The following is a 24361-nucleotide window of genomic DNA, read 5'->3' on the forward strand; positions in this document are numbered from 1 at the left end:
AAACCATTGCAATTGATATATGCATTTCCGATGGAAATGGTGGACTTAGCCAAGTTTTATAGCGTGCTGAATCTCCATTTCAACTTCTATTACAGTTTATTATTTCTGGTATATCACAACACACATGGACAGCATGAAACCGCTGCCGACCCAAAACGGCAAAATCTACGGTTAAAACAGCACAGGAAACACAAACAATAAACAAACGAGACTAACAGGAACCAAATACGATTAAAGCACAAGTTCAATAAGAAGATACCAACTTAAAAATGGACTCTGTGGGGAACATGCATTAATTTCAAGACGAAAATAACCAGATATAAGCAAAAAATACAGAAAATAAACCTGTCGACACCATGAAAACTTTTCGAATTTGTCATTGGTTTTCTTTTTCGTCCGTAGGACAAACCATATTTTACTACATATATCATATACGCGCGAAGTTGTACAGAATCAGAACAATATACCGAATTTAGCGACAACCATCGTTAAAATACATTTCTTATATTACGCGCTATTTCTAAAGAAGCATCTCTCCTATCTATTACCATTTTTGTTTTTTGTTTTTTGTTTTTATTTTTGTTTTTTGTTTTTGTTTTGCATTCTGTAACTGACATGTCTTGTGTCGTAAAATAATAGGTAAAAGTTGTGGTGAAAAAATCCAAATTTATCTCAAGGACAGTTAACTGTATTTAGCGAATATTCCCTATTAGTAAACCGTAGTCCTGTTGACTAGCCACTGTTTTTTCTACGAATCTATTGTAGAGGTCTGAACATTCTGTGGAAAAATACAGTAAAATTTAATTTGACTAAAGGTTTTGAGTTAGTATTTGACATTGTTTTATTGAAGTAAATCAGGTCAGAACTAAGTGGCCTCAATTGATTTAGTTGCCAGGTTTATCAATAATGTCATCTTTTATGCAAAGACACATGCCGTCCAAACAGTGTTGATGGTGGTCACGCTTTTGGCATGTTGCCGTGGAGGTACAATCAGAAACATCGTCGCAAGCTGAAACGAAAATGAAAATAATAGGCATTTTTTGTTAAATGCTCTCAAAACGGATTTTTAAAGTAACCATGAGGTTTGTTACTCAAGAATATACACCACTTCTATGTGGATTTTGAAAACAAAACTCCAAAAATGTTAACACTGTTGTGTTTTCTTAATACAACAGCATTTAGACCTTGGATTTGTTCAATACTGTATATATATAATACTTCATATATACTATTTTCCATGAACATATTTCCTCACACTAATGGGTAGATTTTATAATAGAAAGCGTTAAAAGGAATTTATGACTTAAAAAAGACAATTTAATCGAGATACTTTTAATATTGGTTTACATTATACTCACGTAAATGATTGACACATGTACATGTGTCATGTTCACATATCACGTGGGTGTCATTTCCGCTGCATTGAGTGTTTGTACATTCATGATAATGATGACAACGTTCCGAGAACACTAAAACTGCACCTGATATAAGATTTAAGTAAACAAATTTCTTTAAGTAAACAAATAAATATTTCGATCACTCTGTTTTTTATTGTCGTTCTCTTCCAAAAAATGTCATTTTTAAAGCATTATTTATTGGCTGATTGGCGTGGTTTAAACGTTCTTTTTTTAATGGAACAATGTAGAAAATTGACAGTCGGTGTAAGGTTGTCATACTATAGGTCTATATTTGAAATATAGACAAAATTTATGTTAGATGAAAAAAAATATTATTGTGTCGGGGGCTAAAAACATATAAAGAACTTGACCGTCGAAACCCTTCAAAACAGATTGAAATGAAAAGAAAATATTTCTGGATGTGTAGATTTCAGCGTTCATTACAATGAATAAAACACGCAAGAATTCTATGTAGTATCCAATAAGTTAAATGCTTGGACAAAAATTAAAAATATTCTGACCATCGTAAAATTACATACAACCCCTCCCGACCGCTCTCTTCATAATCAAACGGTCTTTCTTTATCTCCGGAAAATGTAAAACAAAGGTTTCCTGGAAATCAATTTTTTCTCTTAATAGAAGAAAAGAATAAATATGTTGAAACGCAAAAAATGCATCAGCGTACAACCTAAATGCAAAAAAGCGTAAATGCTTTCAGAGATCATCAAAAGGTACTCAGCCAGTGTAAATACACCTTCAAGTAAGCTCTAAGAGGTCACAACAACAAAAGTAAAAAAGGACAATGACATTTTTTTCAAAATTAAACTAATATATAAAATCATGAGACAAAGACACATATTATTAAGCAATATCTCCTGACTGTAGACAACCGCATATCAACTGCGGTTTCAAAAGGCTTTAACAATACCCCTGCAATGTAAGATAAAAATGACGTGAAATAAAATACAAAAACACAATAAAATTCATGAATAATACATTCAATTCTCTCCAGGGAATATCTCAACATCATAACAATCCAATTTAAGAACGCTTCTTTTTACTGTTTTACTAAAGGATGCCAACAAAACTACCAATTACGGGGCGCCCAATGGGACTTGACCTTTTTGTAATCAACATCAATTTTGTGAGACGAAAGTCAATTTTGTGAGATAAAATTCAATTTTGTGAGACATAATTCAATTCTGTGTCACAAAAGTCAATTGTGTGTCTCAAAAGTCAATTCTGTGTCACAAAATTCAATTCTGTGAGACAAAATTCAATTTTGTGTCACAAAAGTCAATTTTGTATGCAAATTAGTTTACAGAATCCTTTGGATATGCAAATGAATTCAAAATGTGCAGCAACATGTACACGTGTATTACAAACTTAAAGCATTCACTGCAATAAAGTGGATAAGGTACGAATGTGCACGGTTGTAATAAAGCACATAAGTGAAAGAAATGTTGGATATCGTAATCGTATAACCCACTGTGTCACTTAATCTTGAATCTAAAGGTAGATCATTAGCGCGTTTGTAAACAAAATGGAAACGAAAGTAGACACGTACTATGTCGATTTTTCCTCTCGACCGACCTGTTCATCTCAACCAAATTTCTTGTGTCACTTGTGTCACACATCAATAGAATCTGAATGAATTAAGGAATTTGTCTGTATCTGGCAAAAAATCGCGAGGGATAGTGGAACAAAACAATTTTTCGCCGACTTTGACAGGTTAACAAATTTCACAGCACAACATATTTCTAAAATGATTTTCTTGGCTAATCCGACGATTCATTTCTTTTTCCAGCAAAATTTGGAACAAATACATTAATCCCAATTATCTTGTCAAATTTTAACAAATTCGGTTGCAATTAACAGGTCGGGCAAAAGAATTTTATAGTTGAGTTGAAAGATGTCAGGAAATGATCACGTGATTCACCAGGGGAAATCCCAATAAATCGAAAGTAGAAAAATCGCGTGTTTTAAAACCTGTTTTATCAAACAAATCTCATAGAAAACGTATAATAGCAATTTTAGTCATTTTAAAACAGTTTTACTGTAGAATGCAACTTAAAAGATTTTTTTTCACTTAAAACGGCCTTAACCGTCCTGCATTAAATTGCTCGAAGTAATCGGAAACCTGCGTCTGCGTATGGCAGGCCAAAGTGGACAAAAAATGCCTCTTTATAAATATTTTATAAATAATTATAAATATTAATAATAGAATTATAAATATTTATAAATGAATTATGAATATTTATAAATGAATTATAAATATTTATAAATGAATTATAAATATTAATAAATAAATTATAAATATTTATAATTCAATTGTAATTATTTATAATTATTTATAAATATTTTTAAATAGGCATTTTTGTCCACTTTGGCCTGCCATATCTGCGAGACCCGCGGTTGCTATATCCAATGAGAAAACTTCTTACAAAATCGTGATGAGAGAATTCATTTGCATATCCACATGATTCTGTAAACTAATTTGCATACAAAATTGACTGATATGAAAAATTCAATTTTGTCACACAAAATTTACAAAATAGAAGTTTGTCTCACAAAATTAAATTTTATGACACAAAATAGATTTTTGTCTCACAAAATTCAATTTGTAGTGTGTTATAAAATTTGTTAATCAGAATTAATTTTTGTTGAACAAAATTCACTTTTGTCTGTATAAAATTGAATTTTGAGTAAAAATCACAAGAGTTCCATTCGGCGCCCCGTACCAATTCAAGTGAATCAATTCAGAGCAGTTACGTCAAGAATTGAATAGGCAATATTCGGTGTAGTGCAAAACATAACTTTTTACCTAGGGATGCAATTAGGGATAAAATATCTATGTTCGTGAAAACAAGGTACAAAGATTAGACAACAATTTGAAAATCGAATCATTTACGAAAAAAAAATTATTTTGGGAAAGTTGATTAAACCATCGTGTTTTAAAATATGGGTGAGCAACACAATTTTAAATTTAAGAAACCCTAAGCGCTATCTTATTTTTTTATCAAAGTTCTGTAACGCGGTGACTTTTTTTAAAAGTTATTGATATCGATACTCTTCTTGCAAAGGCTTTTCTATGTGAATCTGTGGCGATCATTAAAATCTGCCACTTTATTTCATATACGAGCAAAACGGACCAGTTGTGACATGGAAATACTGTAGGAAATTGCATCAGGAATATCACCATCTAGGAATGGGAAATTAACCATAGCAAATCAAAATCATCTCTGGTGTCATAAATTGCCTTTTTCTACTGTAATTCAAAAAAGGTGTACAAGTATTATTATTGTTATACTAGGTCAACGTAAGTTCTTTCGAGTAGATATTTTTTTTTTCAATTTTTTTTTAGAATTCAAAGTTAGGATTATTTACGGCCAAAATATAATCAAGATATTAAAAAGTATTATTAAGAAGCTGTCCACGAAAGGCCTAGGCAGCCGGTTACGCATACCAAATTTTGTTTTCTTTTTTCATCTATTTGTAATTACAAATTAACGTTTCTTGAAATCTGATTGTAATTTACTGATAAGAACGAAGAAAATTGCGTAGAAAGCCCTACAAAATAAAGCATTACTCTTTGATCTGTTCATGTTGGGGGAAATTTGAACATATGTTCTGATTCATTCACTATATAAACAGAAAAATCCCTGTTCATCCTGACATGATAATGAGTTCAACATTGAATTTGGATGGATAAATTTACCCATCAATATCATAGGCTCAGCCTGATTTCTACTTGGACAGTCTCTTAAATACCATTCAACAGGATGTAGTCTAAATGCATAAAATACATACCAACAACAACAAAAACGACAAGAACCAAAAGTTTTTCCATTTTGATGTCACAGGATCCTGAACTAACACTAAAACCCCTGACTGAATTCTGACTATTAGCTCCGAAGGCCAGTATTAAGATAAGGTTTGGTCACGATTTGACCCACTATTAAGGCTATACATAACGATAAAAGTTTCTCAGTACTTCAACTCTTCAATACTGGGACTAGTGTTGCTCTGCTTAATATGATGCAGGTTTAACTATAACCTGCAAGAGGACGAAGTTGAATATTCTGGCATATCTAAGAATAATTATGCCTTCCAAGTTTTACATTAACTGGGATTTTTTTCTTCATAAATACATGCCTGTCAGGATTCATATGATTCTGTTGATGACTTTGACCTTTCTATCCTATATACGACACTGCCACATAAAATTATTAAAGAAAGTTGTCATATTTTATGAAATGATCCTCTGGTCGCAATTCATTTCTTGTAAAGATTGCAGTGCATTTTTATTGTCTCAATACGAGATAAATACATTTATGACATATTCAGATATGATCAATGCGTTGAATTTTTAAATTGACAATATTTAAATTCGATTTGGTAATACGCTTTACAGACAGGTTGTTGGTATTCCAATGGGACCAATTATGCTCCTATCATAGCCGATTTGTTCTTTTTCTACTGTTACGAATCACAGTTTATGGCTTAACTCTATAAAGATCCTTAAATACATGATATGTTTCGTGAATTTAATAATACTTGTATTAGATATCTTGTAGACATGTTGGCCTTAAATAATCCTACCTTCGAAAACTATATTCCAGATACATGAGTATCTACAAAAAATCAGGTCGAACAAATTTTGATTTTTCCCTAACCAGTTTTTAACGGAAATATAGTCTATAAGAGTATGAAGGGTACCAAGATTCGACCTGAAATCAAAAGAATATGATCCAAGGATAAGCTAAACAAGGAAAAAACAGACACACACAACAAAGAACATACCTGCAAAGAAACAAAAGCCGATTCTTTGAAACAAAATCCGATGGATGTATCAACTGCCTTTAATATACTTATTCATAAAGGACACGATTTTTAAATCATCGTCTCGTCTTTGAACTTTGTATTCACAAACAGACAAATTCGACCCCTTATTGCATCTCTACGTGTAAACTTCAAAAGTAATTTGTTTACTATTACAATACATCAAATCTTGTCTATTTAGTAATTGACGCCACTTCTCCAAATCTAGTCTACTGGCATTGCAGGGACCAATTATTTCTAATGCTTGTAGTTTTTTGGTACTGTCATTGTCATTCACCTAGGTGAATTACTATGTGAATGACAATATAAAGGTTACAGACCACCAATTCAACCAATGAGCATTTGGAACGAAGGCAAAAATAGTCCTACGCAGAAATTACCCCTGTTCCTCATAGTGCTGTGAAAAAAATTTAGGCAGTTTCTGAAAGGAAAAACATTTCTGTACATTTTATAGGTGTATTTTGCTTCTTGTGATGTGAAGCCTAATCTCCATAATGATTTCTAAATATACCCCTATCTTGTGAAAACACTGAGATTTCCCATGCTATTTATTGACACTTCACTTCCGGTGGCCAGTACTGCAATGCAAGTCTGCTCTAACCCCACATGCCATTCTGAGGATTGGGAGCTGAAATATGTAGAATCATGCTGATATTTAGTCCTCTGCAGGTTAAAGTTAAGGTAAAGTCCAGAAAAGCCATTGAATATTGTGAAATTTGCATAGAAGCCTATGGGAAGTGGAATTAGTGGTTTCTAGCCTTAAGCTGAAGCCATGACAAAATGAAAAGTTTCTTGGAATAGCTTTAAATTACTTGAAGATCTTGTAAACTTTGCTATGAGAGGAATACACTACAGAAATCCTTCATAATATGCATTTTTTAAGTTATAGGTCCAAATTATGGAAAATTGGTCTTTTTGGCTGATTTTTATGTCCTATCTTGTGAAAAGTGTGGAAAATTTAGTAAAAATATCAAATATTAAACTTTGAGGGCTATGTTAACCTAAATATGGTGGTAATCAGCACTTGAAAACAAGTTTTGTGTAAATTTGAGCAAAAATTTGGTTAGAACTGAGGAAAAACTCGCTTTCATTACTGCCGTTAAGGACATATAAGCAAATCCCTATGGCAACATGGAAAATCCATTTTTGAGTACTTTTTTTGCTTTAGGTGCCCTTTACTGGTCATGTTTTAATGTGAAAACACTGTATTTACAAATTTAAAGCCAAAGATACCACCTTTTATGAAAATTTAAAGATTTAGGGTTTTTGACATGTGATCAAGAAAAAGGGGGAGGCATGTTAGACATAAATTTTTAAAAATAAACCTATCTTTCAGAAAATGACTACTTTTAAAGGCTATCTCTTTATTAATATTGTTAAAAAACAAGTCGTGATTGATTTGTTTTATTTGAAAAGTCAGAAAAAGTCCTTTGCAAATATTTAATGCATTTAAGTATGGTAGAATATTGTCACTTTTTTGCTGGCGCAACTTGGTTACCCTATATTTAAAAATCAGATATTTTAAAAAGTGCTTGTCACAATTCACTGAAACTTTGCAAATGCATTCAGTATGTGTATAGGAAGATACTTGTATAGTTATTTATTTTTTCTAAGACAGAAAGTGACTCTATAGATTGACATGAGTTTTGTTGAATCCGAGTCTTGAAAACGTTTCAAGTGACGTTATAACCACTGAAGGTTCGCAGCGCTCGCCAAAATTGGATACATTTGGTACTAGTAATTGATGAAGTGTGAATCTAGAAAAATTTCTGAAGGTTGCAATAGAAGATTCATTCTATCTAGAAAGATGCTTGAATAAGGCAAAGTTATTCCTGAAATAAATGACGTCAGTGTTTTGACATTTTAAGAAATTAAAATTAAAATGTTATGCGTGAGTGCAGTAATTTCGTTTGATATAAATGAACACTAAACTCGGAATTGCGGTTTTGCGTCTATGTGTATTTTGCCTCTTCCCTAAAAGTTTATTTTAAAGTAATTATTTGTTTCTAAAAGATAATGATATTATAAATTTATATCATATTGTAATTTAACAGCTTTTTTTCAAGATAATGTGTTTCAATTTTACAAAAATATATGGGCGATTTTTTTTATGTTTACGACATTTTTGAGATTGTCCCTCTAAACAGACCTGTTGGTTTGGGGGATACAATATCGAATGACGGCGTATTTTTTTCCAATCGTAAAATTATGTTGCATTGACACACATCTTTATGAACTACCCTGTTTAAAGTTAAAGTTAAAATCACCGCGACTTTTAGTATTGAAAGAATGGAAATTTGTTGAATGGTGCATTGATGTATGGTATGAAACAGCATCCCTACCAGATATACATAATCTGGACTTACATTTTCTGCATGATTTACTCTGGCAAAGATTCACATCTTAGCAACTACAAGTATTAAAGCATGATATTTGATCTATTAGGACAACAACATCCATACTATATATTTCCACTTGTGATATTAATCAAAGGACTACAAGAGGGTCATAGTGAACATACCCTGAGATACCATTAAAATAAGCCAGAATTTCAATAGTACTAATACTTCGAACTCTCCAACTTCCAAAATACATTCTAATTTAAGTCTTGAAAACTATGCCAAATGAATGACCTCAGCTTTTTTTAAAAAGCTAATCTTGTTCTTGAATATGTTCTGAACTGTAGAGCGTAATGGCCACTCTACACTTTCGTGGTAAGGTTGGCTCGAGGCATGTGGCAAACTATGCAGAGTATGCAATGTCCTTCACAGGAAATAAGAAATCAATCATAAAATCAAACAAGTGCCCTTAAAGAACTATTTATTTTTAGCCGTTGCGTCTTAACAAAATTAGAATGTCTTCGTGTATTAAGTTGACAATAATTAGAAAATAAAACATGGTGTCTGAAACCTTGTGGTAATATAGCTTATCTACATGTTTGTGATTTGGGCAACAGACTATTTTCACATTCGCCGTTTCATTTGAATTGAGATATATATGTGACGGCTCGATTCGCTTCACTGCTCCATCGGATCAAATTGATACAGGGAAGATATGTAAACGTATAGAAAGGTCTGAAAATTCCCAACGATGTTAGAACTGTCAAATTTGCGATACAAATTTTTGGACGTTCCCTCCGCGGGATTCGAACTCGTACCACTGTGTCATCAAATTTAACAGTTCTAACATCGTTGGGAATTTTTCACTATGTGATGTCATGATCTTTGATATTTTCCTTGCTCTTCATCTATAATGTCTTCTTCCAAATTCTGAAGTAGTTGGAACCTGTTTTGGAGCTTGACAGTGAACTCTTTTTTTTTACTCTGGTGTTATTAAATTGTTCAAAATATACCTTGGTGTTATGTTTTTTGCCAGTTGAAGGGTAGTTTCGATCATAGCATTTATTGGTTGATGATCACTTTCAATATCAGCTCCTCTGATTACTTTTACATATACTAAAATGTAACTTCGTGTGTTGGTTAATTTGATTGTTATCTCTCAAATTCCAGGAATTCCAATTAAGTTTAATTTCATGATAAAGAATAAGTGTCCTATGAATCCTATGACTCAGTTATTTGTTTGGTAGAATTTCACATTTTTCACCATTTTCATTCATTGTTTCACATCCTTGTTTTTTCGTTGTGTTTTATACCGAGCATTTTCAGAGCCTAATTAAGTATTTATATATCCCATCATATTTTTATGTCAATGTAAGGTGTTTTATCTAGCCCATGTTGCAGTTGAATATAGAAATTGTCTTATTTCATCACTTGCATCCTGCGTAGGGCATAACAGTGTACAAAACTGATACTATATATTTTTCCTGTCACCTTGCGCTTATCAGTCTGGTATTAATTGGTTTACATTCATCAAGTGTCTTTTTTGCCTCTCTTGAGATAATAGCGTGGCCTTATTGGTGCTTATTATATTCGTGGCATTATTATAAGAGCATTTCCTCTGATGTTGTTACCATTCTCAAAGATCCAGTCTACCTCAGGCACCGTTAGCTTGATTACGTATATAAGTGAAATGTGAAAGTATTTCCTGTCAGTACATATAGCCACTACACTGTAAAGACTCCATGCAGTATTTCCTCTCGACAGCACATGAGCTGAGAGTCATCTTCATCTGACATGCGATTTTGATTTTTTTTTTCAATTCGTTAGCAGTTTGTTCGCTTAAATCATTTATAGTGAGAGACTATTTACATTATAATGAATATATCGAACGAAATGCTAACGAACTGAAAGTATGGAAAGAATCGAAAGAAACCTGGCATGTTCGTTAACGTCACTTTTCAGAATTAGAAATAAAGTCCTTTCAAAACAAGTTAATAAAATTTGTTATCAATTATCGCACAGTTACATTGTGCACAGTATATTTCTACTTATACTGTGACCAAAGCACTTACTAGTACCCAGTTTTACAGAGAATGCAAAATTTTTTGATAGATATAAATAACGAAAAGTTTATCTTTTATTTCTAGCAATTAATGTGTTCTGAATATTCTATAGATTGTAAAAGCGTTATAAATAAGTTTTAAAAACATTCCAAAATAGTTTTTAATTACGTTTATTGAAAAAAATATAAAAAGAACATGACAAAGAAGGTCAATAAGACAGAAATTTGTAAATGAAGAACTTCTTAAACAATCAGTGTGATCAATGAGACCTACCAAACAGCCTTTACAGTCGAATTCCCGTTGTCATTCTTATATCGAAAGAAAATACTTTTATATAAACACAGCTTTCTTTCACTACACAATTTGTACAGTAGATTATTTAATTTGGGTCTTAGGTCATGATATAATCACAACTGACTTTCTTTTTGTCTCATGTTATCGTGTAATGTCATGATAAATCATCGCGATGTTCTGTAATACATACTGCAAAATGTTCAGATATTTTTTCTCGTTAAATACCGTATCTTTTCTTCGACACTGCCGGTGTCAGCAATTTACATGATGCCTTGTTAACATAGAGTTATCGCGACCTGCGACCTCTCGAGATAAATTTATGTCAACCAAAATTATGTTGCTGTCTACCGAAGTGTATACTAATATGTCCAACGTCTTTATTAAGTATGTTGTTCTGCTTATATCTTAGTACGCCATTTCTACGTTTCACGAGTTAAAAATAGCGGGTTGCTAACTTTGAACTCAACATTTTTAAATGTTTAAAATTTTAAATGATAGAGTCTCTTTTAAGGAATAAATTTTCTCATAATCACTTCCAAAAAGTAATGTCAAGTGGTTTTTTATCACTAAAATGCATTCAGTTGATGTTTGGCATTGAGAATGTTTTGAAAAACAGGTAAAATAATTAATCAACGCCATATCTTATATTTAAGAAACAATACATCTGTATAAAAAGCAAACTGTTAGCAATGAGGTCACTAAATCTCAATGCCTTTTTCCTGTAATCAGTTGTAAGCAGATTAGCCTGCTTCGGTGCTATGGATAACCCATGAAACCTGTAAAAATTCAGCCTGACCGTTGCATTGTTGTGTGAAGTAACTTGAGCTGCGCAGACGTGGAATCTAACATCGTACCTCACGATGAATAGAACCATCCAAGATGATTGATTATGACAATGCACAACACAAATCAATCGATCGGAAAGTGTGCTACGTCTACTCAGTTGAAACACATCATCAGTTCAATAAATTAATGAGCCAATCATAATCAACACATGACAAATGACAAAATGTATTTTAGTGTAAGAAAAATAAACTTGGATAGAAAATTTACACAATCGCGACCGTATATATCCCGTGTAAAAAATTCAACAGACTAAGTTTGACAAACAATATCAAATATCGAGTTCGAAGCAGCAATCAATACATGTATTTTTTAACTCTGATTTAATACACAACCGTTTGTGAAGGATTTTAAATTCAAATTCGTCAACAAATAATATTTTATTGAATGAAAAATCAATAATATCCAGTACTTACAAATGTGACACATAAAATATCCACAACAGAAAAAAAATCTGAACCAATACATGTATGTTACATCAGGTTAAATGTGCATTTGTATTTTTTGCTTTGAGCCTAGATGTGAGACTAGCTAAAACATTAGGGTATGGTCCAAGAATTGGGACTGTTGGGTAACTGCAAACTCAAATATTTTGTATTTTACCTCGGAAAAACATGATGGAAATAAACGAATTGAAAATTAATTTATTTGTAGATTAATTACGGTAATAAATGAATTAAAACGTCGCTGTATGAAGCCGGTAAATCCATTAAATCACAGCACCAAACTAAATACGAAGGCAGATCCAGAGATTTTAAAAGGGGATTGCAGGATGAAAGCTGCTTCAAACTTGCAAATGCACACAAAAACTACGGACATGGTCAGCCTCCAGCAAGATGCGTGTAAAAGTTTGAAGATTGATTGAAAACCCAAATACGACTATAGATTTAACGAAAACGGGAAGTTTACATAAAATGATCGGTTAGCTTTGAACGATACCCAGTTTCCGATTCAGGCACTGAGGCTCGTTACAAGACTATATAGGTCATATGCATTAGCCCGCCTCGATATTTATGAATATTCATTGCCAGCTGCTTAATCTGGTTCCTACATTTAAAATGGTTCCCTAGTCAATATCATAAGCGACACAAAGATCGCTACAACGTACCTATTTAAAAAAAACATATCATACAATGCCAATGCGTGTTTTTGCTTGTATTAGAACGGGAAGTATACATTAAAAGTCAAAACGATTGGTTAGCATTTAATTTATGTAATATTACTTAGTTTCCGATTCAAACACAGGCGTTCGTTACAATTGATTATATCAAGGTCATATATATTATCATGACACCGACATCTATATATAGCCATTGCCAGTTGTTTGACCTTGTTCCGGATAATTAAAAACATTCGCGTCATAACGGTTATGAAAGAGTACGCAATAATATCAAGGGAACCAAGATTTTAGTGGAAGTCACTCGATTTTAGAGCATATCGCATTTGTACACTTTCGGATGTCGAAGGTAAGCCAAAATCGGTGCCAATGAATATTTGACGATTACCGACTTTGAAGACTTCTGTCTTTGATTTCTTTTTGTGTCTGAGAAATGATACCACATTGACTGATTAAAGTGATGTAACACACAAGAGCGTTTTTCCAGATGAAGAGATTTTACAGATCATATTTGTGACTTACTTTGACCTATTCTACTTCATCCCATGGGGGCATAGGGTGACTACAGTTTCTTTCAATCTTTTCCTGTCCATTGCTGTTCATGTGTTTCTTTCAAGGTCTTATCAATTTTATTAAGTTTATTTGTGAGTCACACAAAGTCACTTTGTGTTCGACCTCACCACTTAGTACTAAATATTATTGACTTTTTTCTTAATCAAATACATGTATTATATGTAGATGATTTTTAAAAAATGGACTTTAAAAGATAAGTGTAAGAACATTTTACATGTAGAAGTACATATAGGTTTGCAGAGTAATCATAGGAACCAAGATTCTAGCGAAAATCAAAAAAATGTAATCCAAGGACAAAGATTAGACATGGAAAATAGACACACACAACAAAGAACATAAAATACTTAGTAACCAAAATAATACATGAAAAGTAACAAAAGTAAATGAACAACGCGGACTCCACTAAAATCTGGAAGCATGTACCAGATCCATGAGTTCATGATGACGACCATAAAACTTCTGTAGTGAAGAATTCAATCTTGTAGCAACATAACCCTGTTCCAGAAGCCTAATTGTAAGAAGTCTAATGCGATACAAAAAGTCTGCGTAGTTAACGCAGGCTCTGGCATGTGATATGAAAACTCCATACACAGGTGCTGAAGGTATGTTGCCACAGATGAAAGGAAAGTTGTCCTTACATCGGCATGTAAGTTTAGGTCAAGATATGAAGCTGACTCCACAGTGTCTGTAGTTCCTTAATCTCAAGTTCTTTGGAGTAGATTCGATGCATCAAATTCCCCAAACTGGGATTGTTTAACGATAATATGTCATCTGTATAGCGGAAACTGAGATTAAAAGATCTAGCTAAACGATGTTTTTTTTTCTCTTTTGGATCAGATCAGCTATAAAGTCAGCCCCATACGAAGGAAGAAGTATGTCAGTAAGTAGAGGAGAACAATTTGTTCCCATTGAAATGCCGACCGTTTGTTGAAAATGCGTCCAAATATGTTGTCTATCAAAAATTCGAGCATCTTTTTTGGTATATTTGAAAGATGATTTGGAATTATTTTTACATAGTATGAGAAATCACTACCAAGAACTACATACAGTATTTGCTTCTAGGTGTACCGTCTTTTTTTAAGTAACAATGATGTATAATGTTTTTGGACGGGGTTTTAACTGAGTATGGGTAATAGAAGTATAAAGAGTTGAAAAATCATAGGTTTTAATGCTATTGTATTCTGATAATAATCTTGAATTGAGGGTTTCCAGAAGATCTTTCGAATTTTTCAGGATCCACATTGAATTAATACCACTACGGGAGTAACAAGTGTCGTGGTAGGACTGGAGACCCTCTTTGACAACTGTGAGTATAGAAGTTAAAAGTTTTGAAAGAGATTTGTTGGTACATTTTGCAGATTCAGCTATGTAGCGTTATTTGTATGGATTCTTGTGGCGCTTAGGAATCCAGTACATAGACGGTAGATCATGATTATCGTCTTTAGTAGATAGACCAAAAGAGGTTAGCACAGGTTTATGGTTTTCCACTATCTCTTCTTTGAAGAGTGTGGTAGCAGTATAGGTCTTATTACTTCTATTGTTTTCTACCTCTACCTCTGATAATAAACATTGGATATAATACGTTTTGCAGACAAAACAATGTTTTTCGGACTTAGTCTGCTAGTACCACAACACATTTTTTAAGTATAGTAGACAATGTTTTAGCTACATCGGGGTCTTTGAAAACTGATGTAGCATTGACACTTAAAACTTACATACGTTTCAAAAATAAAGACCTTACAGCCTTCACCCACTCTGACAGAAAATCAATGTCTTCTTGTTCTCGTTTTATATATTTTCTTGCGTAGTCCTCTATGGTATCTATAAGAACTTTAAAATTATAATTCTAATTTAGGGAGGAGACTGGTTCACGGTACTTGGTACCTTTAGAAAGGACCTTACGGAGAGATTCGTTTTCGATGATATTTAAATCTCCCGTAATGACGTTACCGGAAGGACCATATTTGAATGGAGAGTTATTGCAAGAACAGTCAGGTGTATTAGCCTTGAAGTCTTGAATCACGAGGTCCTGCAGATAAATGTTTATAGACAGTCAATTATTCTGATAATTGAATAGCTCATGCATTTTTAATTTATATACAAGTGTGGACACAGACTGGTATTGCCCATGGGGCAAGTATGGACGCAGACTGGTATTGTCCGAAGAGCAGATTTGAACATACATATGTTTTGTCTTGAAAGTATTTTAACTTACATGCACGTGTACAATTTCATAATAAAATGAACCCAGAAAATGAGATTATTACAACCCCATTTCTAATTCCTAAACTATTTCTCCACTTATGCTAAAGCTCAAACGTTGAAAATCAAATTTTACCATTTCCAATGGAGAAATAATACTGAGAGAGAATCTTGAATAATACAAATACATGCACATATACATGTATACAGAAACCTGAAAAATAATCAAAAGGTTTGTCAAGTTAAGATTTTATTCGTGTTCATACATGTATTTAAGTGTTTTGATTTCAAAAGCCAGTTAACCCTTTATGTACTTTTGTACATGTATAAAACATACTTGATTTAACAAATGTAGACTAGACGGACCCGTCGTACTTGTACAGTTCATAAACTATTTACACACAATAACCTGTACATAAAGTCATAATGTGGTGGTTTTCTATAATTCGGAAATTGAATAAAAATGATAATTAAACCCGAAGTATTATAACAGATTTTATATGGTAAACATCTGAAAAAGAGTACTATTTATTTGTACAATGTTTAAGTATGAAGTTGACTAAAATTATATTTTAATGTACATATACAAATTTTACTTTATTGACACGAAGTCATAAACAAAAAATGGTTAAATCAAAAATCATATTAAGAGTTGTCAGTACATGCAGTCTGACATATACATATATATACCAAAACTAAAAATCGTTGGAGCTCCTCGGGAATGTACTTACATGTACATTGTACTTATACGTGTACATAATGGGCAGCTAATTTGACTACCCCAACTTAAAAGATCCCTCAATGCCTTTTGCAACAAATCGTCGAAAAGTTCATATACATGATATACGCGTACGTGTATGGAACATAAACTCCTAAAAGATATGTAAAAGGAAGGTCCTATATAACCTTTGACCCCAAGTTTTTCTTCCAGCAAAATGTGAAGAAAGATGGACCATATATCAACTTGTGTTCTTAATGAAATGCAATTTAAATAATCTACCTACTTCCTGGACTGCTTTATGCGTATTTTTCCATTGAAAAAAGACATTTAACAATTTAAAAAAAAAACCTTTCAGAATCGCTTTTGAAAACCTCACATTATTTATACCTCAACCAAAGTCAGAAAATACTTACCAGACAACTTCTAGCACTGCTGGAGTAATAAATAGACCATCCATTTAGGCCTAAAAAATGTTTCCTGTCACCCTACCGACCCTCCTTCAGATCCCCTACCCAAAAGTTTTTATTTGTGATTTTAAAAAAAATAATTAAAAAATCTGCCGATTGTTTTCAGAAAAAAAAAATTAAGCCAATGAAAGTTTTTTTTCTATCCCAGATGGAAAAACGAAGAGAAATACTAGTTGTTTATATTTAGAAACGGTTGTAAACACGTATGCCGTGAGTGTGCTCTTGGTCGTGGATAATCCCTTTTGGGATTCGGCATTCGAGATATTTTTTGTTATGACCACCACCGTCAAAACAAAAAAAAATATCTCAAGCGCCGAATCCCAAAAGGGATTAGGCCGTGGACTAAGTCTATTACATGTTTAGTATCTGCATATTTTGTTTTCATTGTATTCTGACTTAGGTGTCATTATGACTCATATCTTTCCAAATATTTTAAATAAAAATAAATCTCTACCTACCGATCCTACAATATTTTAGAATGGTGAACAGAAACACAACATAATGTTTTTGGCCTCGAAGAGTTTTTATCAATTGAGTGGCATGCTCCAATAAGTTGATTTACCTATCTGTCTTACATGTACTGGAAAGTGTTCATGCAGATCACAAATTGGATCACTAGGTCACGGATCGACATTAAATCAAGTGATAATACATTTAATGAATTTAATGAATGAACGTGGTCACATGACAACTAATTTCCCCAATACACCATGACCCACATTCACGGGTATGACTATGCCCAGGGACTGTGTTAACGCTTCGATGCTTTACACCGTCCATGAGAGAGCCCAAATGATAGCCAAGGGCGTTAACCTACCCCTCAGTCCGTCATGTATTATAAATACCACATATGAGTGCAAACCGGGTCTAACAGTATTGAGTGTATATGTTTGCACGAAAACGAAAATTTAAACCTAGTATTGGAAGTCAGCTGATGGTCAGCGTCACTCATATCGTGCAAATGTAATACGAAAGATTTTTGGGGATTTTAGTGGTTTATATCCACAAAGACAGTCGAATTATCTCCTAGAAGCAACGATGTCCTAGCTTTATAATGCACGAAATGAAGGGTGCAAGGGATATACGGAAAGTGCTACCTTTCTTCAACTTAATTGTTATAGTGTTATTTAATAAATAGAAAATGACATTTTTTAATACGCGATCCTGATTTTTTTCTCCTTTTTTATTGTGTATGTGTGAGTGTATATCTTGACATAGTACATTTTTATAAGTAGAGTCTTTTATAAACTTGGAGACCTACTCCAGTTTACATTCTACTATGCAACAAGACATCAGTAAGAGGGTTTGACCATTTAACTAGTTCACGCATGTGCAGCATGGCAAGATAAGGTAGTCTCCTACTACATAGTGATATTTTATAGAAAAGCATAGATTAGCCATGGTGTTCACTGGATGAGTCAGGTTATGGTAGGTTAATATTTGGATGTTTATTGGACACTTTAAATGGTCATGCATTTTATAAATTTCATTTAGTTCCAAAAATGATTGTGACAACCAAGATAAACAGTTATGGACCTTTCGTAAATAGACTTTATACTTGCCAAATTTAATTTTGCGATTTTTGTTTAAGTGTCTAGTATTCAGTATTATATATACTAATCTCATGTGCATACATATTAGAGTCTTTTCCGAAAAATAACAAGATATAAAGACGGTTACTTCTTTATTTTAAGATGCAAGTCCTGTACTGTTTTTAATAGTTCATCCTTATATGTCATCATGATATTGTCCTTCTTTCCAGTAAAAATTTCTTTTTCATTAAACCAGTGTCGATAATGAAACATCACAGCGTCATCAGAAGGAACATGATATTCATTTCCAGTCGACCCAGATCTAAGTCGCCACACATTGTGGATACCTAGTTCTTGAACCCTACTTGCTTCTACAATATATTTTGTTCGAGTAGTTCTATCGTAAATTGGTCCATGTTTTTGTTTAAGTAATGGATTTACTTCGTACTTTTTAGCGGTATCTTTCCCTAAAAAGTCCTCATCTATGTCGGGTAAATCTACACTAAATTGTTTACTCTGAAAGCTATAGACATTAAGACCAGCTGGCATATCTAACATCATTTCTCTCCATTTCCTTACTTTGAGCGGTATTATAAATTCGTCCATATCAGTAACAACTATATATTGACTACGGTGTCTATTTCTATAGAGACAGTCATTCAATGCTGCCATTTGACCAAAATAATGAATTTTAGTCAGATTAATCGGCATATTCCATTTTATAATTTCCACGAAACCTTGACTCGTGAAATTTTCTAGCGCATCATTAATTCGCTTTGTACTGTCATAAATGTAAAAAGAAAAGAAGTCAGCTCCTAAAACTCTATTTAAAGCGATCATACTGACTAGTTCATTAATATTATCGTAGGGTCCATGTAAAGGGGCAATACACACAGTAAATTGTTTTGTTCGTTCTGAAGGGTATGAGACTGGAAGCATACTTTGTGGGACTTGACAGAACTTTCTGGAGAGTATAATGTTGGTTGGCTTAAAATCTTTCGGTAAAATGCACGTAAAGAAAGCAGGACTGTATCTGAAAATAGAAGCAAGTAATATTAAGTATTGCGATTTTGTTTATACTGAAATCATAAATATGTAACTGGCTTTTCCGGTTTTTTGTTTTGTTTTGTTTTCGTTATTTGTTTTGTTTTTATTTGTTTATTTTTGCTGTTTGTTTTGTCAAATGTGACTCATTTTGAAGAGGCTGTCGGTGACGTGGTGTTCTGAATTAAGACAGCAATGCCAATGTTCACATCTATCTAGCTTTATTTCATAACGTTTTTGGTCATTCATACTATTGTTACTGATCCCATCTATTCCGCACATTGAGAGAGGTAATTGTTTGAAAGTGACAAGTCAATAATTACCAACAATTCATGACATTCTCAGTAAAATCTGTTACTGTAATGTTAATACGACCACTGGTTCTGTTCGTGATTATTACAATACATCAAACTTGTTTGCCTTCTAAGCTCATTTTACTATGAGAAAACCTTTTAACCTTTCGTATTAATTCTATTTTTAATTTTAATCCGTAGTTCAATGATCAAGATTAAAACATTGAAAATGGCCAATTTTGAATGATCTTTAGAATTTCAATGTGCCATTCTTGAACATTCTCTGTAAAAAAAATCATGCATTTAATAGGACATTTTCAGCTGGAATGTGACAAATGGGCGCAGAGGCCTTATAATCCCAATCACTGGAAGTTTGTGATCATGTTTTGTTAGAAAAGTTCTTTTTTATGTTCACGTTGTGTTACAGAACTTAGAGATTTCAAAGAAAAAAAATCACTTATCAGTGATCGAGATCTATGCATAGTGGGGTTTAGTAAGTACATTGAGCTCGCGTATAATGTAAGAGTATGCACCTTGCGGACTATATACACATCTTAAATTTGTCACAAAATGTTACGAAATGCCTAAAAAGTTTTTTGGTGTTTTTCTGTCAATTATATTTCCTCATTTCGACTTAATTTATTACAAGGAATAAAGGACCAGTTGTGAGCTATTGACAACACTAGGCGTCGTCCGTTAACAATTATTTTTGTTTAAAAAAATGCTTGCCGTGATTTCTTATTTAAAAAGTTAAATTGTTTCTAAGGTATTCTGCACAAAATTGTGATTTTACTTTTGACCTGTCAAAAACGTGGCCGCAATGTATTTCTAGAATATATTTCCTAGATGTATAAATAATATTCAAGATGGAAAAAAATAAAGACGATTTCCCTTCATCGGTTCAAAGAGCTTCACAAAAAGCCTCCATTGGATTGAAATTGTAAGAAGATTCCTTGTTAAGTTTTTGGACGATTCTTCGTCAGAGTTATTGCCCTCGAAAGGCAAAAATGGTATCTAGGGCCTCCAATTTATGCAACACATTAATAATAAAAATGGAGATATATGTCTTACTTCGGGTATGTTCATGATTTCCTCGTGATATATACTGAAAGCTCCCAACCCTAATAAATATTATTGTAACTTATAATATACCTTAACCAGTGAGGAAACACATAAGTTTAAGCTCATTTTGAACCCTTTGTATATTTGTTAGGTTTCAAAACCTACATCTTGTATTCTGTATTATTAATTTTTTTGTCTGGTGTCGAGAATTACTCCTGATCTTCAATCTAGTAGCAATATTCTCGTTGAAAATAATCAGACACACTCTCCCCAGCCTTACTTAGAAGACGGTACATTGACAGTGGGAGGAAGTACAGTGGACAAATAAGGTAGTATATACATGTACTTAGCGGCTGCGAGAGTGGGACAAGTTCTTATGAATAGATGAAGCATTAAATCAGATTAACAATGCAAAAAGAATAGATACCAATAATACGTGACGTTTTGTTAAGCATTTAACAGTTACATATATATGCATGCTATAACATATTTTGTTTAAAGATTAAATATCTACTACATAGAGTAATCAAGGGAACCACGATTCGAGCGGAAATCAAAAGAATATAATCTGATGTTAAACACTAGTCATGGAACAGACACACACAATTGAGAATATGAAATTTCCAAAATAACACGTAGCTATAGGGTATGTAAGTCTCGTTCTAGTTTCATTTTCTTTACCGGAATTTACGACCTAGAACGTATTGAAAACCTAAGACCGATCTGCATTTTAATGTTTACTTCCAAGTACTCGAAACGCTGTATAGCAATGCAAAATCTTATATTTCATATTTTTCTCTTGATAACTTTTTTCATATAGAAATAGATATTAGTATTCTTTGTCGGTATTTTTTACACAAAAAGATGTTTTGCTCTCAACACTGAACTAAACGCTTTCTAAATGACAAGTCTCCATGCTTTTGAATGGTAGACTATGACCCATTCTCGTGAAATCACGGGGTCACATGACGAGACTGACATACCCTATAAAGAAACCAAAGTAAATTGGCCAGGTGCACCGGTAGGGTAAGCGCCCTACTCACTAGTTGCAGTCGTGTTTCGCTACAACCCTTCAAGTCTGGCATCTTTTTTAGAACTCAACTTACCTGCATAGTATTTGATCGTCCCATATTGCTGTGTAGTATGGGTTGACTCTGCTGCATAGTAACTGGTCATCCCACATGGCGTTATAACTGGCCGGTACGTACTTTATGTTTTTGCCATCGATCATAGAACATTGTAAGTCTTCATAGGTTCGCTTGTCAACAGCACCAATAAGTAATATATAACGATAATCTCTATCAATTAAATAATAACTAGAAAATAAATAAAATAAAGTTTCGTCATCTACTGCATACCAACCGTTCGTGGGATGAATTGATTTTGGATAAGGAGAAAGGACTTGGTCCGAATACCCTTGGTCTGGGCCTGGGCACATTTCCCCATTCACTAGCTGTGACTTCAAGACATGGACATACTCTCCTCTCCAGAAAATAACACATGGTATTATTACGCCTATGATCCCAGCTACACATACAAAACTCATACATATCTTCAAAATACGTTCTAATTTCCTGGTTGGGAGGAACATCATACAGAAAAGTCCACATAGTTCGTATCAACACGCCATAAGTACACAAAACATGTCGTTAATCTAAAACAAGAGCTCACAGGTAATCCTATTGAAGGACACCATTTAAATATCGATTGTTTGGTAGAGACCAAAGATTTATTGTCGTGTAAACAGGGTATACAGGTAACCGTTACCCAGCATGCATCTATCACCTGTTCATTTTATGGAAACCCCGGGTAATTTAAATGATATTTTGAGAGTGTAGGATAGGTCCATTTTTAACAGTTTAGACTCGATATGCGTCTAAATATTTCGGACGACGAATCTAGCGAAATAACAGTTAAGATAGTAATTGCAGGAAAAGGAGGGGTGTCAGCCAAGGTTCCTCAGAAAAATGGGGTGCTTGGGTATTATTTACCATTTTTTGATAATTTTACACACGAAAATGACAATTTTTTTTTCAATAAAAAGGAGGGATGACAACCATGACAAGATAATATATCTTGCTTTATTATCGCATATCTTTTTTAAAAAATAGCAAATGTATTAGATCAGATGAAATAAGTCTGCAATTTAAGTGTGACATCGAAGAATTTCGAAACAAATATAATAGCTTTAGTAATTTGTGCTATGTTAATAATTTTAATCTATAATTTCAGTTTTCTCAGGAGTGGACATTCACGGTTTACGTCAGAGTTATTCCTCTTCCGCTTACCAACCGTTGACTTCGAACCAACTCGTGCTGTTATTCAATGTCATTTATTTCCTATATATTGTCGTTTACAAATCTTTTATGATAAAATAATGGTTTCTGTCAGTACACAGATGCTGATGGGGTTTTTACGGTCTTGACTATCATTGCGGATCTCGCGCGACGACCGACCCTTACAGGGATTCTGTTAGTAGATGCCTGTTTGTGGTTGGAGGTAGCGGAGCCCAGCCTTCGGGATACAACAATGTACCTGGCCGAAGAACTCAGCCAGAGTATGTCCTACTAGTGGCTGTGCTGCTGTGTTGACGCTCTGGCCTAATCACAGACCCGCGTGGGTCCGAGGGCGTTTCCCCTCTATTTGGGAGTACGTTAACGTGTAGAGTGTATACAGAGAATATTGTCGTCGTTTTAAATGCTTCATAGGGAGAGCGAACTGTTTCTTTATGAGTTCAGTGATACTTACGCAATTGTGATACGTATAAACTACAGTGATCAATTTCCGCTGCTTGTACGGTTCAAGACAAGGGTATCAACACAATAGGACGCGTGTTAGAAAGATTTACACTTAGGAGACGTGTGTTATATGAATTCAGACAGATTATGATCTGCAGTAGAACATATTGCTGATAAATGTACACGTGATGAAATGGGCCTCTGTATAAACAATTTTACTGGCTGTTACAAAGCCATTGGGGATCATTCCCCACAAAAAAATCAAAGAGCCGTCCAATGCAAAGCATGTTTCTACCGATTGCACATTGAATGTGTAAACATATCTCCATCTGATTATACTCTGATGAAACATTCTCCTGACTTATGGATATACAAACCATGTTCTTCATTTGATTTCAATGACTCTTTCTTTGGCGAGCAATCATTCGTATACAGTGAACCTAATTTATCCAATGAATTAAACGTATCTTCTTCGGGTTCAACATCAACCAAAATGTTCAAAGAAACTAGGCGTTAACATCCAAAAAAATTCATCGCCGCCTACATAAATATTAACAGTCTCAGATATAAATTTGATGAGATACTGATAATATTGTAACCTATTAACCATAGCAGTATCCAAACTTGATATTACAAGACAACCTATTCGAAGTTGACGGGTACAAGCTGCAACGACGTGATCGAAATCAGCATGGCGGCGGACTATTAATTCTTGTCATATCTGACCTACCCTCGAGTAGAAAACATTCTTTTGTTGCTACAAGATTGAAGTCATCACTACAGAAGTTTTATGGTCTTCATCATGAACTCGTGGATCGTTATGGTGTATCCATC

The 24361-nt window shown here is 33.5% G+C and overlaps 2 protein-coding genes across 2 annotated transcripts; both read right to left on the minus strand.

Moving 5' to 3' along the window:
• Positions 1-816: 816 nt before the first annotated feature.
• On the minus strand, positions 817-5343 carry LOC148624086 (uncharacterized). The gene is made up of 3 exons (XM_088566577.1): positions 5208-5343; positions 1359-1481; positions 817-1009 (listed from the first exon to the last, which is right to left on the minus strand). The coding sequence occupies exons 1-3, from the start codon at positions 5245-5247 to the stop codon at positions 885-887; spliced, it is 288 nt and encodes a 95-aa protein (XP_088422703.1). The 5' UTR covers positions 5248-5343; the 3' UTR covers positions 817-884.
• Positions 5344-18529: 13186 nt separating this feature from the next.
• On the minus strand, positions 18530-22564 carry LOC148624087 (uncharacterized). The gene is made up of 2 exons (XM_088566578.1): positions 21896-22564; positions 18530-19423 (listed from the first exon to the last, which is right to left on the minus strand). Exons 1-2 carry the CDS (start codon positions 22381-22383, stop codon positions 18535-18537), a joined length of 1377 nt encoding a protein of 458 aa, XP_088422704.1. The 5' UTR covers positions 22384-22564; the 3' UTR covers positions 18530-18534.
• Between the last annotated feature and the right edge of the window lie 1797 nt (positions 22565-24361).

Source organism: Perna viridis, chromosome 2, assembly GCF_037379345.1.
Source record: "Perna viridis isolate PV_CMFRI_1.1 ecotype Kerala chromosome 2, ASM3737934v1, whole genome shotgun sequence".
Classification (NCBI taxonomy): domain Eukaryota; kingdom Metazoa; phylum Mollusca; class Bivalvia; order Mytilida; family Mytilidae; genus Perna; species Perna viridis.